General features: G+C 46.1%; 1 protein-coding gene across 3 annotated transcripts in view; it reads left to right on the forward strand.

Moving 5' to 3' along the window:
- Window positions 1-16,801, forward strand: part of bahcc1b (BAH domain and coiled-coil containing 1b) — a 62,329-nt gene extending 45,528 nt beyond the window's left edge. For all 3 annotated transcript variants that reach the window (XM_076759704.1, XM_076759702.1, XM_076759703.1), the window contains exons 12-28: window positions 607-773; window positions 1,446-1,582; window positions 1,906-2,010; window positions 4,642-4,720; window positions 4,866-5,052; window positions 5,140-5,307; window positions 6,578-6,748; window positions 7,287-7,531; window positions 9,487-9,658; window positions 9,877-9,994; window positions 10,593-10,668; window positions 10,771-10,879; window positions 10,972-11,088; window positions 11,217-11,354; window positions 12,088-13,520; window positions 14,384-14,620; window positions 15,200-16,801. In XM_076759704.1, coding sequence (XP_076615819.1) covers window positions 607-773; window positions 1,446-1,582; window positions 1,906-2,010; window positions 4,642-4,720; window positions 4,866-5,052; window positions 5,140-5,307; window positions 6,578-6,748; window positions 7,287-7,531; window positions 9,487-9,658; window positions 9,877-9,994; window positions 10,593-10,668; window positions 10,771-10,879; window positions 10,972-11,088; window positions 11,217-11,354; window positions 12,088-13,520; window positions 14,384-14,620; window positions 15,200-15,409 — 3,869 coding nt within the window. In that variant the 3' untranslated portion in view covers window positions 15,410-16,801. The remainder of the gene's footprint in view (window positions 1-606; window positions 774-1,445; window positions 1,583-1,905; window positions 2,011-4,641; window positions 4,721-4,865; window positions 5,053-5,139; window positions 5,308-6,577; window positions 6,749-7,286; window positions 7,532-9,486; window positions 9,659-9,876; window positions 9,995-10,592; window positions 10,669-10,770; window positions 10,880-10,971; window positions 11,089-11,216; window positions 11,355-12,087; window positions 13,521-14,383; window positions 14,621-15,199) is intronic.
- The last annotated feature ends 554 nt before the right edge of the window (window positions 16,802-17,355 follow it).

Consider the following 17,355-nt stretch of genomic DNA (forward strand, 5'->3'; position numbering starts at 1 on the left):
TAGCTCAATAAACACTTTGCCTCTTATTGCTTCTCCTCCCCTTTACTCCCCATCCCCTCCCTCCCTTCTCGTCACTGCGTTGCACTCCTCCTCCTCCTGCTCCCTCCTGCCCGTCGTTCTCCCTCTTTCCCTCTTCCCTCACACACTCATGCAGTTAGCCCGTGTCTGCGCAGCTCAGCGAAAATGTTGTAGGTGCATGTGTGTATTCAGAATGAGTGGGTTTTATTTGCATAGGTTAGTGTGTGTGTTTACATGCATGTGTGTGTGTGTGTGTGTGTGTGCACACTGTCTCATGAATATTCTGTTTCATCTGCTGGTGCTGTGACAATGACAGAGTTAATGACAGTGACAGATGTAGAGATCGCTCTGTACTTCTCCCCCTCGTGTGTGTGTTTGTGTTTGTGTGTGTGTGTGTGTACGATTAAGCAGGAACACCAGTATACATCAAATAAACTACACAGCTAATATCATAAATATCACCACTTTTCAAGGCATGGTTTCATTGTTCCAGAAATAAATCCATTCAGCACACAACATGTTTTATAACTCTGTGTCAGCCGCTATGTGATGTAGCTATCTAAACTGAAACAATCCGTCTCTGTACAGGTGAAGACATGCTGACCTTTGACCTCCACAGTCTGGCGACACTGGCGGCCGCCCGTGCCCTGGAGATGGGGGGAGGGGTTGTTGATACAGGGGTGGCCCAGCAGTGTCCAATCAGGAAGAGGCTCAACCTGCGCAGGAAGTGCAGCTGGACACCTCGCCACGAGCCGGTGAGGCTTTACTGGATGCGTATTTTGTGTTTATGCATGCAAACATAAATCATTCATGCTGAAAATGTGGGTTGAACAATGGACGCACACCTCATTTGTTTTTCTTCACTTGAAAAAACTGTTAAAGCCCAAACATGATACAGCAAGTAGGTCATCCTTAATGATGCAAATATGAACCTCAGAATCATCCATATGTACTTAGATAATCTGAGATTTTCATGCACATGGTGTAGTGTATGCTGCTGTGTGCAGAGTAGTAATAGACAAATATAATTACCTCAATGGTAATGAAATGACCGCTTTTAAGTGAAATGAGATAAGTGGTGAGGTTTGGGCAGAAATGTAAAGATGAACATTTTGATGTGATTTTTTCTTGCTTCCATAACAAGTGAAGCTGATGGTGGGTTTGGTTAGTTTATCACTCTTTCTTTGAATGCTCCCAGAAATAAAGCCTGTAGCTGCTGGTTGAGCTTCATAAACTGCTGTAGTGACTGAACTTGTGAGCTTCTGGCTACAGCAAAATCCATCCAATCATCAAGCTGTCTACTTCACATATCCAGTGACTGTTGAACTCATTTTTTGTCCAGCATTAAAACGCCCCTGCTTTGTGTTTGTGTGTGCATGTATGTGTATCTGTGTGTGTGTGTGTGTGTGTGTGTGTGTGTGTGTCAGGTGTGCCCAGTGAAGGGCTCCATGGAGACGATGGGAGGGGAGGAGCTGGCCATGCGTGTCCAGCTGGCTGAGCTACAGCGCCGCTACAAAGAGAAACAGAGGGAACTGGCCAAGCTACAGAGGAAACACGACCACCAGTGAGCAGAAACAACACACACACACACACACACACACACACACACACACACACACACACGAGCGCACACACACATCCTTTTTGTCTAGATTGAGTCGTGCATTCCAACATTCACAACTCTGCTGTCATGCTGCATCCTCTTGATTTATCAGGACTTGCTGCCTGCTCATACCTAATGCAGTTTGACCTGTAACCAATAGAAGTTTCCTCCTGATTTCTCCTGCTGTCCGGACCGCATCTTTGATCTTTCTCTCTCTCTCTCTCTCACCGTCTTCCTCCTCCTCCTCCTCCTCCTCCTCCTCCTTCTTGTCTTCCTCTCTGCAGGAAAGAGGAGACGTCTCGTAGCCCAGCCCGCCGGGGGCCCGGCCGCCCCCGCAAACGCAAGTCCACCCCCGGCCAAGCTGCTGCAGAGAGCTCCAAAAGACTCAGGTCAGTCCTCTGATATTGCGTCAGTATAATCAGTGTGATTGGCAAGCCCAGCTCATTCATCCTGATTTCTGTTTGTGTTTTTAGTGAAAGGCACGGTTGATTTTCAAGAAGGTCTTCTTCAGCTGAATTGATTCAAATGCTCTATAGCTGATGATTTGCTTGATTGGGCACTGGAAGGAGCTGCTCGCACACACACGCACTCGCGCACACATACGCACACACATACACTCAGAGGGTTACGTGATGGGAGATTTAAGCTGGGTGTGATTTTAAATGAGAGAAGGTAATGGAGATGAGGCCTTCATTAATCATCATTAATCACTTTTAATCATATTTATCACTTGCATTGATTATGTTCCGATTTCCTTGCGAACCTCAAGCATATATTAATGCAGCTGGACAAAGTCCTGATGTACAGTTATTACAGTGATAAACGACTCAACACCACCCCCACCCGCTGCAACACACACATTATTTAACACCTTAGACGTGCACACTTTCATCCTGACACACATTCCTACACAAGCTGGAAACACACACTCACACACAGCCAGCGTATAACACTCGTAATGATAAATGTGTTTTCTCATGCTGCCCCACCTCTGTTAGCATGTGCACCCCTCGCCTTGATAAAATGATTAGAGAAACTCAAGGTTTGTCACGGTTACCATGATTAGAAAGCACTAATGAAAATGACAATGAAAAGCTTTAGTCATACATGCTGGTGCACCACACACACACACACACATTCACACAAAATTTGTTTAATTAGTAGCGCTGGTCGCTACGTGCCTGTGCAGCATTTCTGTTGTTATTAATAAGCGTTGTATAATTTGTTTATGCTTTCATCTTCTCGTGAGAGTTGTGGGTTGAAATGAAACAGCAAGAGAGTGAGAGGTAGAGAGGAATAGTAAGCACACTCAGCAGACGATTCCTCTTAATAAACACATATAAACCACATGGCCAAAAGTATGCGGACACCTGTGCATCTGTGTTTGATTGTTGAACATGTCATTCCAATGCCACGGCCATCAATACACTGCTGTAACAGCACTTGGGCAAGCTCTCCTGAATAACCTGGTGGCAGGGATTTGCTCCCGTTCAGCCACAGGAGCGTTGGTGAGATCACCCACAGCTGCCTGTCGGACAATAAAGGCCAGGGTATGCTTGAAACAAACTAGCTTGTACAGTGTGTCATGCATCCACACCTCGAGGCAAAAGTGTTTACAGCCGCTCTGAAAAGCCACAATAAGGCGGCGAATGGTTCAAATGCAGATAACAGCGCACATTTTCGGACAGTCCCTCCTTACAAACAAGGCATACACATGAAAAGTGATGGAAGTAGCTGTGTGAAAAATAAAAAGGAGAGCTTTTCTTACCTATGCCGATCTGGTCAGTCACTGTGTGACTGTCAAATTGTCAGTTTCAGGAAGAGTCAGATGTGGCCCTCGCAATTCTGGCATCTGAAAGGTGTGGAGGGAAGGTGGTTTCAGCTGCTGTTTGCGATCTGATAATAGCTTTGTTTAAACCATGCTGATGCCTTAAGGCCAGAGTCGGCATTCCAGTTCATCATCACCCTTCATAATTATCCATTTATGTGGCTTTGTGCACTAGGCCCATTGTGATATTGAAACAGGAAAGGGCTTTCCCCAAAGTATGCAAGCTCTTAAACACATACTTTTTGGCTCCATACTCCAGTGTACAGAATGCACATGCGCACTCACGGTAGCGCTGATGAGGACGTGACATGAGGTAAACTTTGAGGCTTAGAAGCTCTGAGGGGGTCAGAGGTGAACAGTGGGGGATTGCAACAGATGTGGTCAGGATGGTTGGACAAACAGATCATTCAGATTTTTTGGGGCTAATTTTTTAGATAGATAGGTCTTTTCCTCTCCTCTCTTTTTTCTCTCCTCTCCTCTCCTGGGAGCGGAGATGCTGAGAGCCAAACCTTCCCTCTGCGGGAATATAGGATTCACCTGCCTCAGACACCAGCTGCTATCAGAGTGCTGTATGTGTGTGTGTGTGTGTGTGTGTGTGTGTGTGTGTGTGTGTGTGTGTGTGTGTGTGTGTGTGTGCTGGCTGCCTGTGGTGTGAGAGAGCATGCATAGAATGAAGGAATGGCAGAGAGAGAGAGAGAGGTAGGGAGGAGTAGTGTTCAATAGAGGTTAGTGTTTATCGATCGAGCCCTGAAGCTCCGGTCAACGGACAGACTCCCCCGAGACTGCTTCATCTCTCCCTCTGTCTCTTTCCCTTCCCCCTCAACTATTCTCCTCCCCCCTCAGTCTCTTCTCCACTCTCCTTCACACCAGATAATTCTCATCCTTTCATGTGGTGAGTTTCATATTCGCACGGCCGCTGCATATTTCTGTGTTTGCCGTCAAACTGCGCAGACGGTCAGCAGAGCCTGTCTCTTACCTCATCAAAGTTATGAGACAGAGAGGGAGAGTGGGAAGGGAGTGAGACAATGAATGAACCCAGCATAGGGGGAGGTGGAACTAGAAAGAGGAGAGCAGAGAGGCAGCGTCACAGAGAAAATCATCCCTGAAAGGAAAAGAAGTGTGTGATCCGATTGATTCTGTGATCTGTTTTATTCAAGATAAATTCTCACTTATGTGGTTTTATGTTTTCCAGGGCCGGGCTGAATTTACTGGAGGAAAAAGCTAGGAAGAAAATGTCCAATCACGGCTTCAACAGCCTCAGCGCTGCACAGGTTGGTCCCTCAGCGGTCTTTCCGGGTTCATCCGTACACGCTGACAACCACTTCCTGCTGTTAATGTTTTTTTTTTCTTTCCTGGACATTTCAATTAGCGGAGAGAAATTAGTCAATAATTAGCTGTTCCGCTCCCCGTCTGCAGATGAAAGCTCGCTGTAAGCACAGAGGTCGACCCAGCGCCCTGAGTTCCAGGCTGGCCAGGCGGGTGACCCACCTGAAGCAGAAAGCTGCGGCCCAGCGTGGTGCACCGTCAGCAGGCATGCTGCACTGCAGAGGGAGCCCCAGTGATGAGGACACTTCCAAGAGTCACTGCAGACAAGGAAGAAAAGGTGGGTATAGAGGGGGCATATATGCATGCGCTTGCTGTCCATTAAGTAGCATAATTAAAACCCTCCCCCCTATTGTTGATCAATCAGACCTGCAGCAGGACTGGGCAGCTGGTCAGACTGTCAAGAGGAAGAGGGGTCGAAAGCCCAAAGTGCTGATGTGCGTCAACCCAAACAGACCTCACAACAAGGACAGCCGGGCCTCTGAGAAACAGGAAGTTAGAGAAGAGAAGAGTGACAGCGAGAGCTCAGAGCACGGTAAGTTACAGTATGTAGTCTGGTGAGTCCACAGCCAAACACGGATCCTGCAGATGATCACTTGGCCAAAAAGGAAATATAGAATGCCATCAAAATAATTATGTGGCCTTTTAATTGACTTTTGTTGGTGAAAAAGAAATGTTTGAATGGTCTGTCAGTGCTTGTGCAACTACAAAGCCCCTCTGTGATTTGCTAGCCAGACTTAATAGGCTCCTATACATATGAGTCAAGCTGATTTGGCTGATGGCTCAAAGGACATCGACCAGACATTGTGAGATTTCGCTATGAGAGTACGTTTGTGTGTGTGAACATGAAGCGTCTCAGAGTGAGATGTCTGCCGTCATCAGGGGGCCTCCTCTCACTTCCCAGCTCGTCTGTCAAACCGTTAAAACCGTTAACGACTTGCCACAGGCATGCAACACAGTCACCCCTGCCCTCAACGCCATACGGTAACGTGAGCCCACTCTGGCCCCGTTCAGAATGTCACACCCCGGTCCTCCCCTCCCATCTTCACCTCCCCAACCTTGTGAAAATGCCCTCCTCGGAGGCTTGACTTGAGGAGAAACGACCCCCCCCCCCCCCAACTTAAACCAATGGCTCATAGGAGACTAAGCACTGATATGAAACTAACAAAACTTGAGGAGAAAAGGCTACAATCTGACTGACCTTTGTGGCCTTGATGGCACGGACAAGTAGTGGCTGAATGTATGTGTGTGTGTGTGTGTATCAGTGTGTGTATGTGTGACTGAGGCAAAGTGTTGACGAGGACGCCATGTAAGTGACAAGTGTGTCAGAGATGTGTCGACACCTGACACGACCCCCCGCGGTCATCGACACACAGCTGCCAATAACAATCTGTGTGTGTGTGTTTGTGTGTGTGCGTGTGTGTGTGTGTGTGTGTGTGTGTGTGTGTGTGTGTGTGTGTTTGTGTGTGTGTGTGTGTGTGTGTGTGTGTGTGCATGCGGTGCCTCATATGTGTACGTTCCAATATTTGCGTCGTATCACTGCACTTTATGAAGAAACTGTGCATTATTGTACAGCTATTAACTTTAATCAACCAATGGCTGCATTTTGCTCATCTGACTTTTGTATTTATGATGATGGAAGTTTAGCCACAAGCTTGTGAACTGACCTGTAGGTACTAGAAGGATATTGAAAGCTTGCTGTCAATACAGCTGATCAAGTGAGCCCCCTGACTTTAGTTAACAGTGTTTACATTTAGCTCACTCCAAGCTTTCTGACTGATCGTATTGATGTTGTGATTACACAGAGGAGGAGGAGGACGGCAGCTACGACAGTGAAGATGGAGCTGGTGACATCAAGATTAGCTCATCCTCTAAAGAAGCTCCTGCAAACCCTGCCGGGATTGTGCCTTTTTCATCGCAGTCCTCCAAGCTGCAAGCAAACCAGAAAGCCAGGAGTAAGAGACCAGGGCCTCCTGGTGAGATCTTTATAGATGTCTTTATATATGCTGCTGTCATATAAAAGCTGTGCTACTTTGTGGGGTTTTCAGTTTTTGACTGAAAATGAGGGATATCATGATGTGCCTGGGGTTTAGAGAAAAGTTTCAAAATCTAAAAGGATTAACTTGGAAATGTATGGTGGTTCAGCCAAACACAAGGCTGATTTCAGGTCCCAGATACAAGGTTTCACCCAACCAGTTACAACATTAACTATTTTTGGGGTATTATAGATGCTTTGCACACAGCTCTTAGTGTTTTCTTCCAGTCAGAAATGTATTCCCTCAGAAAACAACAGTTATGTTAGCGCTGTAGATATGATGGCCAAGCAATTTTATCTCATCCAGAACCATCTAATATGCTCAGAGAAGTCTGTCCTGTGGCCCCCAAGAACAGGAAAAGAGAAACATGTACATTTTTTACCTCATTTTAAACACAATCTCTGTATATAATATCAGGTATTGATATTTGCGATGTGTCTTCCAGCTCTAATTTCCATGATGTCTCCTCCACCCTCAGGCATGGGGAGCATGTCCAGCACAGATCAGAGGAGAGTGCCCAGAAGGCCGACTCTTTCCAACTCAGAAAGGGGACATCCAGATAACCAGGGGAGTAAAAAATCATATGTGCCCAGCTGGGGTGTGCTGTCAGTGGGCTGCAGCTTTGGAGATGGCCAGGGGCACCGTGGAGGTCTGACAGAAGCAAACAGGGCCAGCAAGGAAGCCGTCAGGAGGAGCTCAGCGGGGCAGGGCATTCTGGGAAAGGTAAGACATCATAGTGTCCAGTGGGGACCAGTGTTGGTCAGTGACTTGTAAGCTTACAGTGCCACAGCGACATTTTACTTTTGCAGCCGACAACTCTTTGTCCAAGTGGATTACTCCCTGACAGCAGTGAATTGTAGCACTAGTCTATCACCGATATGTTCCATCCTCAAAACTGCCATTTTGCATTTCCCTCCTCCACTGCTTCATCTTTGAACTTTACCTGTTGATCATGTTTATCAGCTGCTGCTGAAAAATTGTACTTTTTGGTTATTACAACATGACATATTCTGCCAATTTGATCTTAACGTATAAAGAACATTGACAAATATTTGAGCTTAACATCATGAGCTGGAGGCCGTGCAACTAAAAGCTCCTCCAGAGTTCAACATCCATTTAAGGAGCACAGAATGCGTTCGCTTCGCAGCTATTCTGTTTCCCCTGAACATTCACACAGGAGTGCATGGGAAAGGGAATCGAGACGGGAAAGGTGAGATGCATTTGCCAATTTTAGAGGCATGACAGAAAGGCTATATAATCAGTGTCACAATAAATTACACCTGTCACAGAGTAGTAAGGAAGGTAATTACATTACTTTTGAAACATGTTAATGAGCAAATGGGACATGCTGTTATTTCATGCAACAAACCAAACAGCAGTCAGGACAGGGGTTTGGTTCAAACAGCGACTGACGGGGAATGTAAGTAGAAGAGGAAAGGTGGCTCAGAGAAGGGCACTCCTTTCAGCCTTCTGCTGCATGCATATAAAGGCTGAAAAAGAGAGACGCAAAGGGGAATGTGGAGAAGCCCTCACCTCAAGTTCACTTCTTCCTCGCTGAAGTGAGCCACACCCAGCCAGGAAGTTTGAAAGTCCTGCAGATTACAATTAACACTACTTACCAATAACTTAAACTCCTCCTTACAGGGAGGTGTGTAGCATCGGCTGTAAATCATTTTGAAATATACTATTTGCTCTTGTTAGAAGTTTGAGTTTGCATGCCTGCCCACTGTGCTGAAACATCATTGGCTTGTTGCATTTGTGCAGGGAGCCGTTGGCGAGACACCCACATTCATTTTAATGAGAATTGCCCCAAGGTTGCTTTAGTCTTTGAGTCACTGTGAGGGAATGTCCAAAAACACATAACTCCAAACCAAACAGAGAAGTATAAAGATAATCATTGGCCATAACCCTACACACACCCATGCATGCCTGCACACACATGCACACACACACACACACACACACATACACACACCACCAGCACTAAAGGGAAATAATCACCCATGCCCTCTGGTGACGAAACTTCTGTCACTAAAATATATGGTCTCCTGATGTGGAAAACTCCAAGAGACAGTACATGCATGCCCACATACACACACACAAACACACCGACACACACACACACACGTCCATACACACAAATACTGTCTGTCATACAGTGAATATTATGGTCTTTTCTTTGGAAATCCTAAATACAAGCAGAAACCTGTTGGGTGAGCTGGCTTTCCATCATCCGTCATCAGTCATCTGTGGATAGACTAGCCTAAACCGGTCTGCAGATGGATAGTATCTGGTGTGTGTGTGCGTGTGTGTATTTGAAGGTGAGAATGTAAATTAGGGTTCAAGCTCCTATATTAGCAGGCGTCCGACAGGTTGACGTGTCCTTGGGCAATACGTTAAAGTCTTACCAGTTCAAGAGCTGCAGTTATCAATGACTGTGACCTCTGACCTTGGAAGGAGAAAAAAAAAAATCCTGCAGGCTTAATTGAAATATCTCATTACAAGAGGCGTCGGTGCCTGCGGTTACTTTTCACTGATGGATTCACCACATCATTCACATCTGCCTGGAAAAGACTTGATTCAGTCACCTGCAGATCCTGTTTTTTTGGGGGCATCTAATGAAGTGATACCATATCCTGCTTTCTGCCCACTGATGTCACATCCTGTTTCTCGTCCAGGCCAAGGGCCACGCAGTGAGCCGACTGCTGCAGAGCTTTGCTGCTGATGACGGCTTTCGGTTGGATGAGGAAAGCAGCTTCTCTGAAGGCGAGGAGGAGGAAGAGGAAGAGGAGGAGGCGAAGGAGAAAATGTTGATCCACCTCCCTCCCAACATGCCTTGCAGAATACCCGGTAGGCTTAAACAGTGACACATCGATTATAATTACACACATGCAGGTTTTAAAAGCATGTTGGGTCTTTTTCACACATGCATACACGCCTCTTTCTCTGCCTTTGTGTCCCTCCTTCTCACATCACATAGCAATTATTCAGCACACTCACAAATTATGTATATCTCCCCCTTTATCTTCTTCATCCATCCATCTTTCTACCACGCCCTCTGTCCACAGCCCTGCCAAACTGTGTGTTGAGTAAAGAGATGTTGGTGGACGGGCTGAAGATCCTGATCTCCAAGGAGGATGAGCTGCTGTACGCTGCCTGTGTTCAAACGCTGGACCTGCCTGACATGTAAGGCCCCGCTTTCCTGCTGCCTCACCACACATACAAACAGAGTCCAGGGTTTCCCACAGTGTTTTATAGCAGAGGTGGGCTACAAACTGAACACCCCTTTAGGAAATAGAACATTAACCTTTCAGGGAAAAGAGCAGAGTGGCTATTCCACACAGCAACTGCCTTGTATGACCACTGTTTCATCCATCGATCCCAAGACGGGAAGCATCAAAATCTGAGTGGGTAACCACCTCAGCTAAACACGTTCCTGGGGGAAACCCTGGAGTTAAGTGCTAAAAAGACATATTGCAACAAGAGTGTTGTCTGATTTACAAAAGAGTTGAAAACTTAGCTTCGCACTAGTTAAATGCCTGGCAGCTGTGAGAATCTTGACAAACAAGAAGTCTAGACGACTACAAAGCCAAGACACACAGCAGTGGCAGCCAACACAGCTGCCAGTGACAAAAACACAGCGCACTTGTCAGTTTTTCAAAAGACAGTCTTGAATATAACAGTGAAAATTGAGCTAAAATTATAACTTACAAATTAAAGTAATGGTTTGGGTTTTGAGGAATTACATTTTTCATTTATTTCCCTTTCTTTTTCATTCTCTTAGATTCAGTGTTGTCATCGAAGGGGAACGGGGGAATCGCCCCCGGATCTACTCATTGGAGCAGCTACTACAGGAGGCTGTGAGTTTCACTCTTGAGGTTCCACAGCATCTATTATAGTTTGCAGTTTTGTGGGGAGTTATGCAGCACTGGGTAGCTTTAACTGAATCTCCACATTTCCAGGTGTTAGATGTGCGGCCCCAGACAGAGGCAATCCTGACTGCAGGGACACGAGTGTGTGCCTACTGGAGCGAGCGCTCTCGATGTCTTTACCCTGGATATGTCCATCGAGGTGAGCCAGACGCACCGGCAGCCTCACTCTGCACACATACACTGGTTCATCCCCAGCAGCTCATGTCCTCTGTCCTGTGTGTTGTGCTTTAGGAGGTCCAGGTGAGGAGGAGAAGGAGGGCAGTGTGATGGTGGAGTTTGATGATGGGGACAGAGGAAGGATCTCCCTCACGAACATCAGGCTTCTGCCTCCAGGATATCAAATCCACTGTGAGTATGGCTTTAAACAGAAGGATGTAAAGAAACACAAAGACATGAATGAATGAATGAATGAATGAATGAATGAATGAATGAATGGAGGAAAGATATTCCAAAATTTAACATCTCCTCTCTGTCAGGTGCGGAACCCTCTCCAGCACTTCTCATCTCACCTGGTCGCCGTGGTCGCCGAAGTTCCACCCAGGAGAAGAAAGACACACCCACAGAAAAACCAGCCACTGAGGACGCAGCAGGGAGGCCCCAGGAGAAAAGACCAGGTGAGGCATGCTTTATCCCTCGTATTTAATGTTTTTCCACTCGGCCAACAAACACGTAATGTTTTATTAGAATTGCCCATTTGGAAGGTCATTTTTAATCAATTATTACAAAGTCTTAAGTTCGTAATGTTTAAGAGAGACTGGTTATCTATTTGATAAGTTGGTCTGAGGAATCCTCTCAGGGACTGAACATGATTCACACATCAAAGCTTTAGTATATACTTCCTGGAAGTACTGGTCTAACTAGTAAACACATTCACACACGCAGACACACAGCCCTTCAGGCCATACTAAAATCCCCCAAACAAAGCCTCATTTACAGTTCCAACTGTCAAGTAATTATTAGATGCCTCTGAATCAGAGGAAAGAGCACTGAGTGGTGGTATGGAAAGGAAAAGACTAGTAAATTCAAATTCCTCGTTTGCAGCCTATTATTTACCCTCTGCATGATCACATTAATCATGCATGCATGCTTCGTGTGGTTAAACAACATACATGTAACTCATCATAAACTCAGGATGACAGTAAAGCTGGAGGGAGAGACAGGTTTACCAGGATTGTTGTGAATAGATTAATGAATATGTCGAAACTTACCTGGCAAGGTGAAGATCAAAGAGATAAAGATATTAAGTTTCTCCGAAGCTTTCAGCTCCACGATTAATCTCAGTCTGCTCTTAACACCTGTCTGTTCATATTGATTATAACTCGTGTCTACTGCCGCCTTCTTTCTCAGTTGGCAGACCGAAGAAAGTCCACTCAGTGCCTAAGACTGCCAGCACACCCACATCAGCAACAGACACTGCAACCAAAGGCAACGCTTCCTTGTTGAACTGGTCTGTGCCCAGGAAGAGACCGCCAGTTGACTTCTTCCTCTTCAACGGGACGTCCCGTAAGACCCAGAGGAGGATACGAGAACGAGACTTGGGATTCTTTCATCGGCCCTCCTCCCATCCATTTGCACCCCCACTGCCTATCAAAGGCATCTTTGGCTCCCCTTTTGAAGGTGACTCATTCAGCAGCATCGCCAATGGCTACTCTACCTTTGGAAGCTCTGCCACAGGGCGACCAGTTACCCCAGTAGCTTCCATGGGGCTCCGGGACTCGTCGTCCTCTGCTTACTCCTCAGCTGTTACCACGGCAATGGCAGCGGGAAGCAGGAAGTTAGTGAGTGAACGCGACAGGAAACAGTTCCTGGTGAAGCTTGACCATGAAGGAGTGACCTCCCCTAAAACAAAGAATGGCAAGGCCCTGCTTCGACTTGGGGGGAATGGAGGAAGAGGAGGAAAGAGTCTTGCCTCTGCAGGAGCACCACTGCGATACATCCACCCTGCCCTGCTGGTGAAGGATGGCAAGAAGGGAGGTGGGGAAAGAGATGGCGCTGGGGCCCGACCAGAGGCTATTCTAAAGGGCGCTCCACCTCTGAGGAAGGATCTGCTGTCAGCAGGTCTTGGAGTCCAAGGTGGAGAATACAGTCTGGACTACCCGAGTGACTGTCCTAGCTCTTACTCTGAGCTGGATGAGGATGATGATGATGAAGGTCAAGATGCTGAAGCACGTCGAGGAAGTGCAGTGGTTACGTCCCACCGGGGTGGTCGTTTCCTCTCTCGCCTCTCCGTCTGCTCCTCCTCATCTTCCTCTTCTTCTTCCTCCTCCGGCTCCATCTCCTCCTCATCCCTCTGCTCCTCAGACAACGACTCCTCTTACTCCTCTGATGAAGAGTCCTCATCTGTGCTGCTGCGACGCGCACTGCTCCAGCAGGACAAACACAAGCACAGGCAGAACATGACCTCTGACCTTCTTAGCCCTGACCCCACCACCTCCAACTCCTCTCCCTCCGCCTCAGCCCCGGCTCATGGCTACGTGGCTAAAGCCAGCATGGCCGTCTCGGGGTCAAAGGTGAGGGCTGACAGAGCAGAAGACAGGAAAGAGTTCATGTCAAAGGGAAGTATGGTGGCTAACAGTAGCACAGCTAAGACCCAGCTGAAGAGGAAAGAGGGAATTCCTAACAGCCACCATCCAAGCCAAAGCAGTCCTGTGAGCCAGCAGCCAAAACCTCCAAAGGACCCAGCAGCAGCTAAGAGACAGAGGATGTCTTCACCCGAGTCTCTGCCTAACATGTCTCCCCTTCTGCCTGGACGCTGGAAATGGTCTGGAAACCCCACACAGGTAGAACACTTTGGGTTGTGTTTAATATGATTTTCCTTAATATCCAATATGTTGTTGAAGAGATGGATTGTGGTTTGCTGTCTTTCCAGCATATCTTTTTTGGGGAGTAACCTGTGTGCTTTTCGTCCCTGTGCTGCAGAACTTTTTCTCATAATCAAGCTTTATAATCTTGGTGATATGGTTTCAAAATTGTTGTCCTGAGTATTGGTACCCTTTAACCAAACAGCCTAAGTTGGTTACTGACTGTTGTTGCAGTTTCTCCTGTGTCACACCTTGATTACATACAGTAAATGTGATGATCAAACATGATCTCTCTTGACATTGCTTATTCTGCCTCAGACTTTGTACACATTGGTAACACTATAAAGGCTTACTTGGTGTGGCTAATCTCTGGATTTGCTATCCTGATTATTAAGTCACCATCCTAAGATAACGGAACAAAACCGTTTGAGCAACCGCTGCCACTCTCTGCCACGCTGTTTGCTCTGTAAACACGACTATATCTGTCAACTGAGATGTGCTGACCCTTTGGTGTGTACATGCCCCAACAAATTACAAGATGGAGCAGAAATATAGGTGTTACTCAGGCTATGGTACTGTGATCACAGTTTCAACATGAGTTTCAGTTGTTTTGCCTTTATCAGATTAAGAGTGAATTACTGGCGTGCCAGCAAACCTACTCCTGTAACACAATAGGATCAGTGTTATGATTGGTGTTAGGCATTGACCCTCCCCCAACACACATGCGCACGCATAAACACAAAAATCCCAATTCATTTTTTAATTGAGGCTTGTGGTGAAATAAACCCTCCACATGGAATAAATTGACTGAGAGTGCTATTTTTATTCTCTTTCCCCGACAGAGGAGAGGTCTGAAGGGTAAAGCCCGCAAGCTTTTCTACAAGGCCATCGTACGGGGCAAGGAGACGGTGCGTGTCGGGGACTGTGCTGTGTTCCTGTCACCGGGCCGGCCCCAGCTGCCCTACGTGGGCAGAGTGGAGAGCCTCTGGGAGTCGTGGAGCTCCAGCATGGTGGTCAGGGTCAAGTGGTTCTACCACCCGGAGGAGACTCGCCTGGGGAAGCGACACCGCGATGGCAAGGTAAAGGCCAGGGAGTGCAAGCAGAATTTCTAAAATGAGACTGGCAAAGTAACAGTCCGTGACATTTTCATATAAATATATTACCACTTTGCTTCCTTTTATTCCCTATTCCCATCTGATATGAATGGTTGAACCTCCACTTAGTTCATGAAACTGCTACCATTTGCAGTTCTGAATACTTAGTGCAAGGTGGGTCTTTCCCTGGAAAAATCTGCTGCACAGGAAATAATGCATTTTGCATTTCTGACACAAAGCAATAGTGGTTTGTTTGGAATAAATAGAAATAGAGCTGGGTAGTTAGCATGAGCAGCAGCATCAACCAAGGCTCAGCAAACAAAAAAGACCATCACTTGCAGAAAGTCAAACCTCATTGTGAAAAAACCCACAATAAAAGGCATGACAAAGACGGCATGTGTGGGAAGTGCAGAATGAAAACAGCACCGAAGATAATGCCAACAAAGACATGACAATCTCACCACTTACCACTTTTCTTGTGAAAGCAATTGTAAATGCAACATTTTGACTGTCAGATATACCATCTTCCTGATTTATCAACCATTCTTCCTGTCTCTCTCCCAGAATGCCTTGTATCAGTCGAGCCACGAGGATGAGAACGATGTGCAGACCATCTCCCATCGCTGCCAGGTGCTCAGCAAGACTGAGTATGATCACCTGATGCGCGAACGTAAACCCGGCAACATGTCGAATGACCTCTTCTACCTGGCTGGAACCTACGAACCAACCACAGGCCAGCTGATCAGCGCGGATGGCATGGCCATTGTGTCCTAGCACCATCGGCTAGAGATAAATCCAAATATTGACCTGAAGTCTGGAGTTGACTGCTTCCAGGATGGTCCTTCAGAACAGAACAGGGGACAGGGGGAAACCAAGACAATGAGTTTTGGCTCTGCGTATTGATCCGTCCCTTGTAAGAGAAGGAGCTAGCCCACTGGATAAAGCCCGACAGTACTGGCACTTAGAGTCTGGTTTGTTCTGGGTAAAGTCTGATCCATGTCAGATTTAACCTCTTTATCAGATGTGGACTTCTCCATGTTGCAGCGAGAGTCTACAGCCTTCCCTGTGGCTGAGTATGTCATCACTGTGACAACATTACTGCAACAAAAGAGCGGGAACCAAGGACATGAGCACTTTGGAGTACAGTAGCTTGGATATGCTGTGGAGGAAGGGTGGTAGACTTGGCTTTCTGAAACAAAGACTGACTCAGAGAGCCCGAGAGACTGTATGGGAAGGAGAGACTTACTGTAAACCGCACTGGTTTTGGAGGGTTTTAACGGTCTTATACTGGTAGTTTGATGATGACAACATGATTGGGAGATCCCCCAATAGGACCAAAAAACACTGTAGTTTGGACTTTGTGTGTAAATGTGTGCATGTGTGTGTGTTTGCAGAGTGGCTGAGATGACCCTGGTAGGCATTTAATGAGCTCTAAGTAAATAGTGCTTTAGCGTGCGTGTGTGTTTGTGCTGTATGTGCACATGTACACCTGTGCTCATCAAGCAAAGATGCCGGCATGACGCGCTGTCGGTATGTCTCTAACACTCTGAATATTAATCTGTCCAGTGCTTAACGTGCAGAAACATGAAACGATATCTTCTCCTGTCAAGCCATACACGTCAATACCTCTCTCTCGTACCCTCCTATTCAGGTGCGCAGACACATGTACAGGTGGTTGGATTGTTTATTTGAGCGATGCGTGCATGCTGGTGTGCGTGTGCATGGGCGTGCGTGTGCGCTTTGTACAGCATTATGTATAATACAACACGTTGTAAATAGTATACATATATATTTGTTCTTGTTTTTTGTTGTTTTATTTTGCAGAGATTATTTTATTTAGAATTTTTTAGGGTGTGTGTGGGTGGGTTTGGGAGGGTCTGACAGAGGGAGGAGGTTGGGTTAGTTTCCTTCTCTCTCAATGCACTGAACAGGATTGGAGGTTTGGATTTGGGGACAAACTGTACAACAGATGTGAAGACTTTGTGCTCGTAAGCCCTGCTTTAGGCAAAGGGTGAATATGTTGAAAGGGTGTTTGGGAAATGTTTTTATAAGGAAATCAGAAAAAGGCTCTTTTTAAACATGTGTCCAAATTTTTTTCTCTTTATTTTACTCCGCTGGGTTTAGAATGTGCATTTCCTGTTGGGAGCTGTTTTTTTTTTTTTTTTTTTTTTTTTTTTTTAACAAATACTGGAAAAGAAACTGAGTTTCTGCTGTTCCCTGATCCTAAAATAATCTAGTTCTTCTTTATCTATTTTAGCCTGTATTCCTATATAAAATGTAGATATTTATCTGACATCAAAAAGAAACATACCAAAGCACCTGGGAGTTTACGCTTCACTGCATTAGAAGAAAACAATTTTATGAAAAAGACATAAAAAACGTTCAATCAAATCTGAATCCGGGACCCCTGCAATCACTGAGGTGTTTTAAGTAGAGTTCCTCTCGTTGTCTGATCGTGTTCATCCAGCGTTGCTATGACAGCCTCCGAGAAATGTTGCAGCAACATTGTCTGCACGCTGCCCAGCTGATGCACTTGAGGTCTCTATGGCAACCAGAATGGCATCATGTGACTGTGAAGGACAATCAGAGCCAATCAATGGGACAATGTTGAGAGACAAAAAAAAACAAGATAAGGATCAAATCACAAATTATGCTTCTTGTCACTTTTATTCCTGCTTTGCCAAAAATGTCTCTGTGTGTGTTTTATGTTTGCTTGTTTT

Source organism: Chaetodon auriga, chromosome 20 (genome assembly GCF_051107435.1).
Source record: "Chaetodon auriga isolate fChaAug3 chromosome 20, fChaAug3.hap1, whole genome shotgun sequence".
Taxonomy (NCBI): Eukaryota; Metazoa; Chordata; class Actinopteri; order Chaetodontiformes; family Chaetodontidae; genus Chaetodon; species Chaetodon auriga.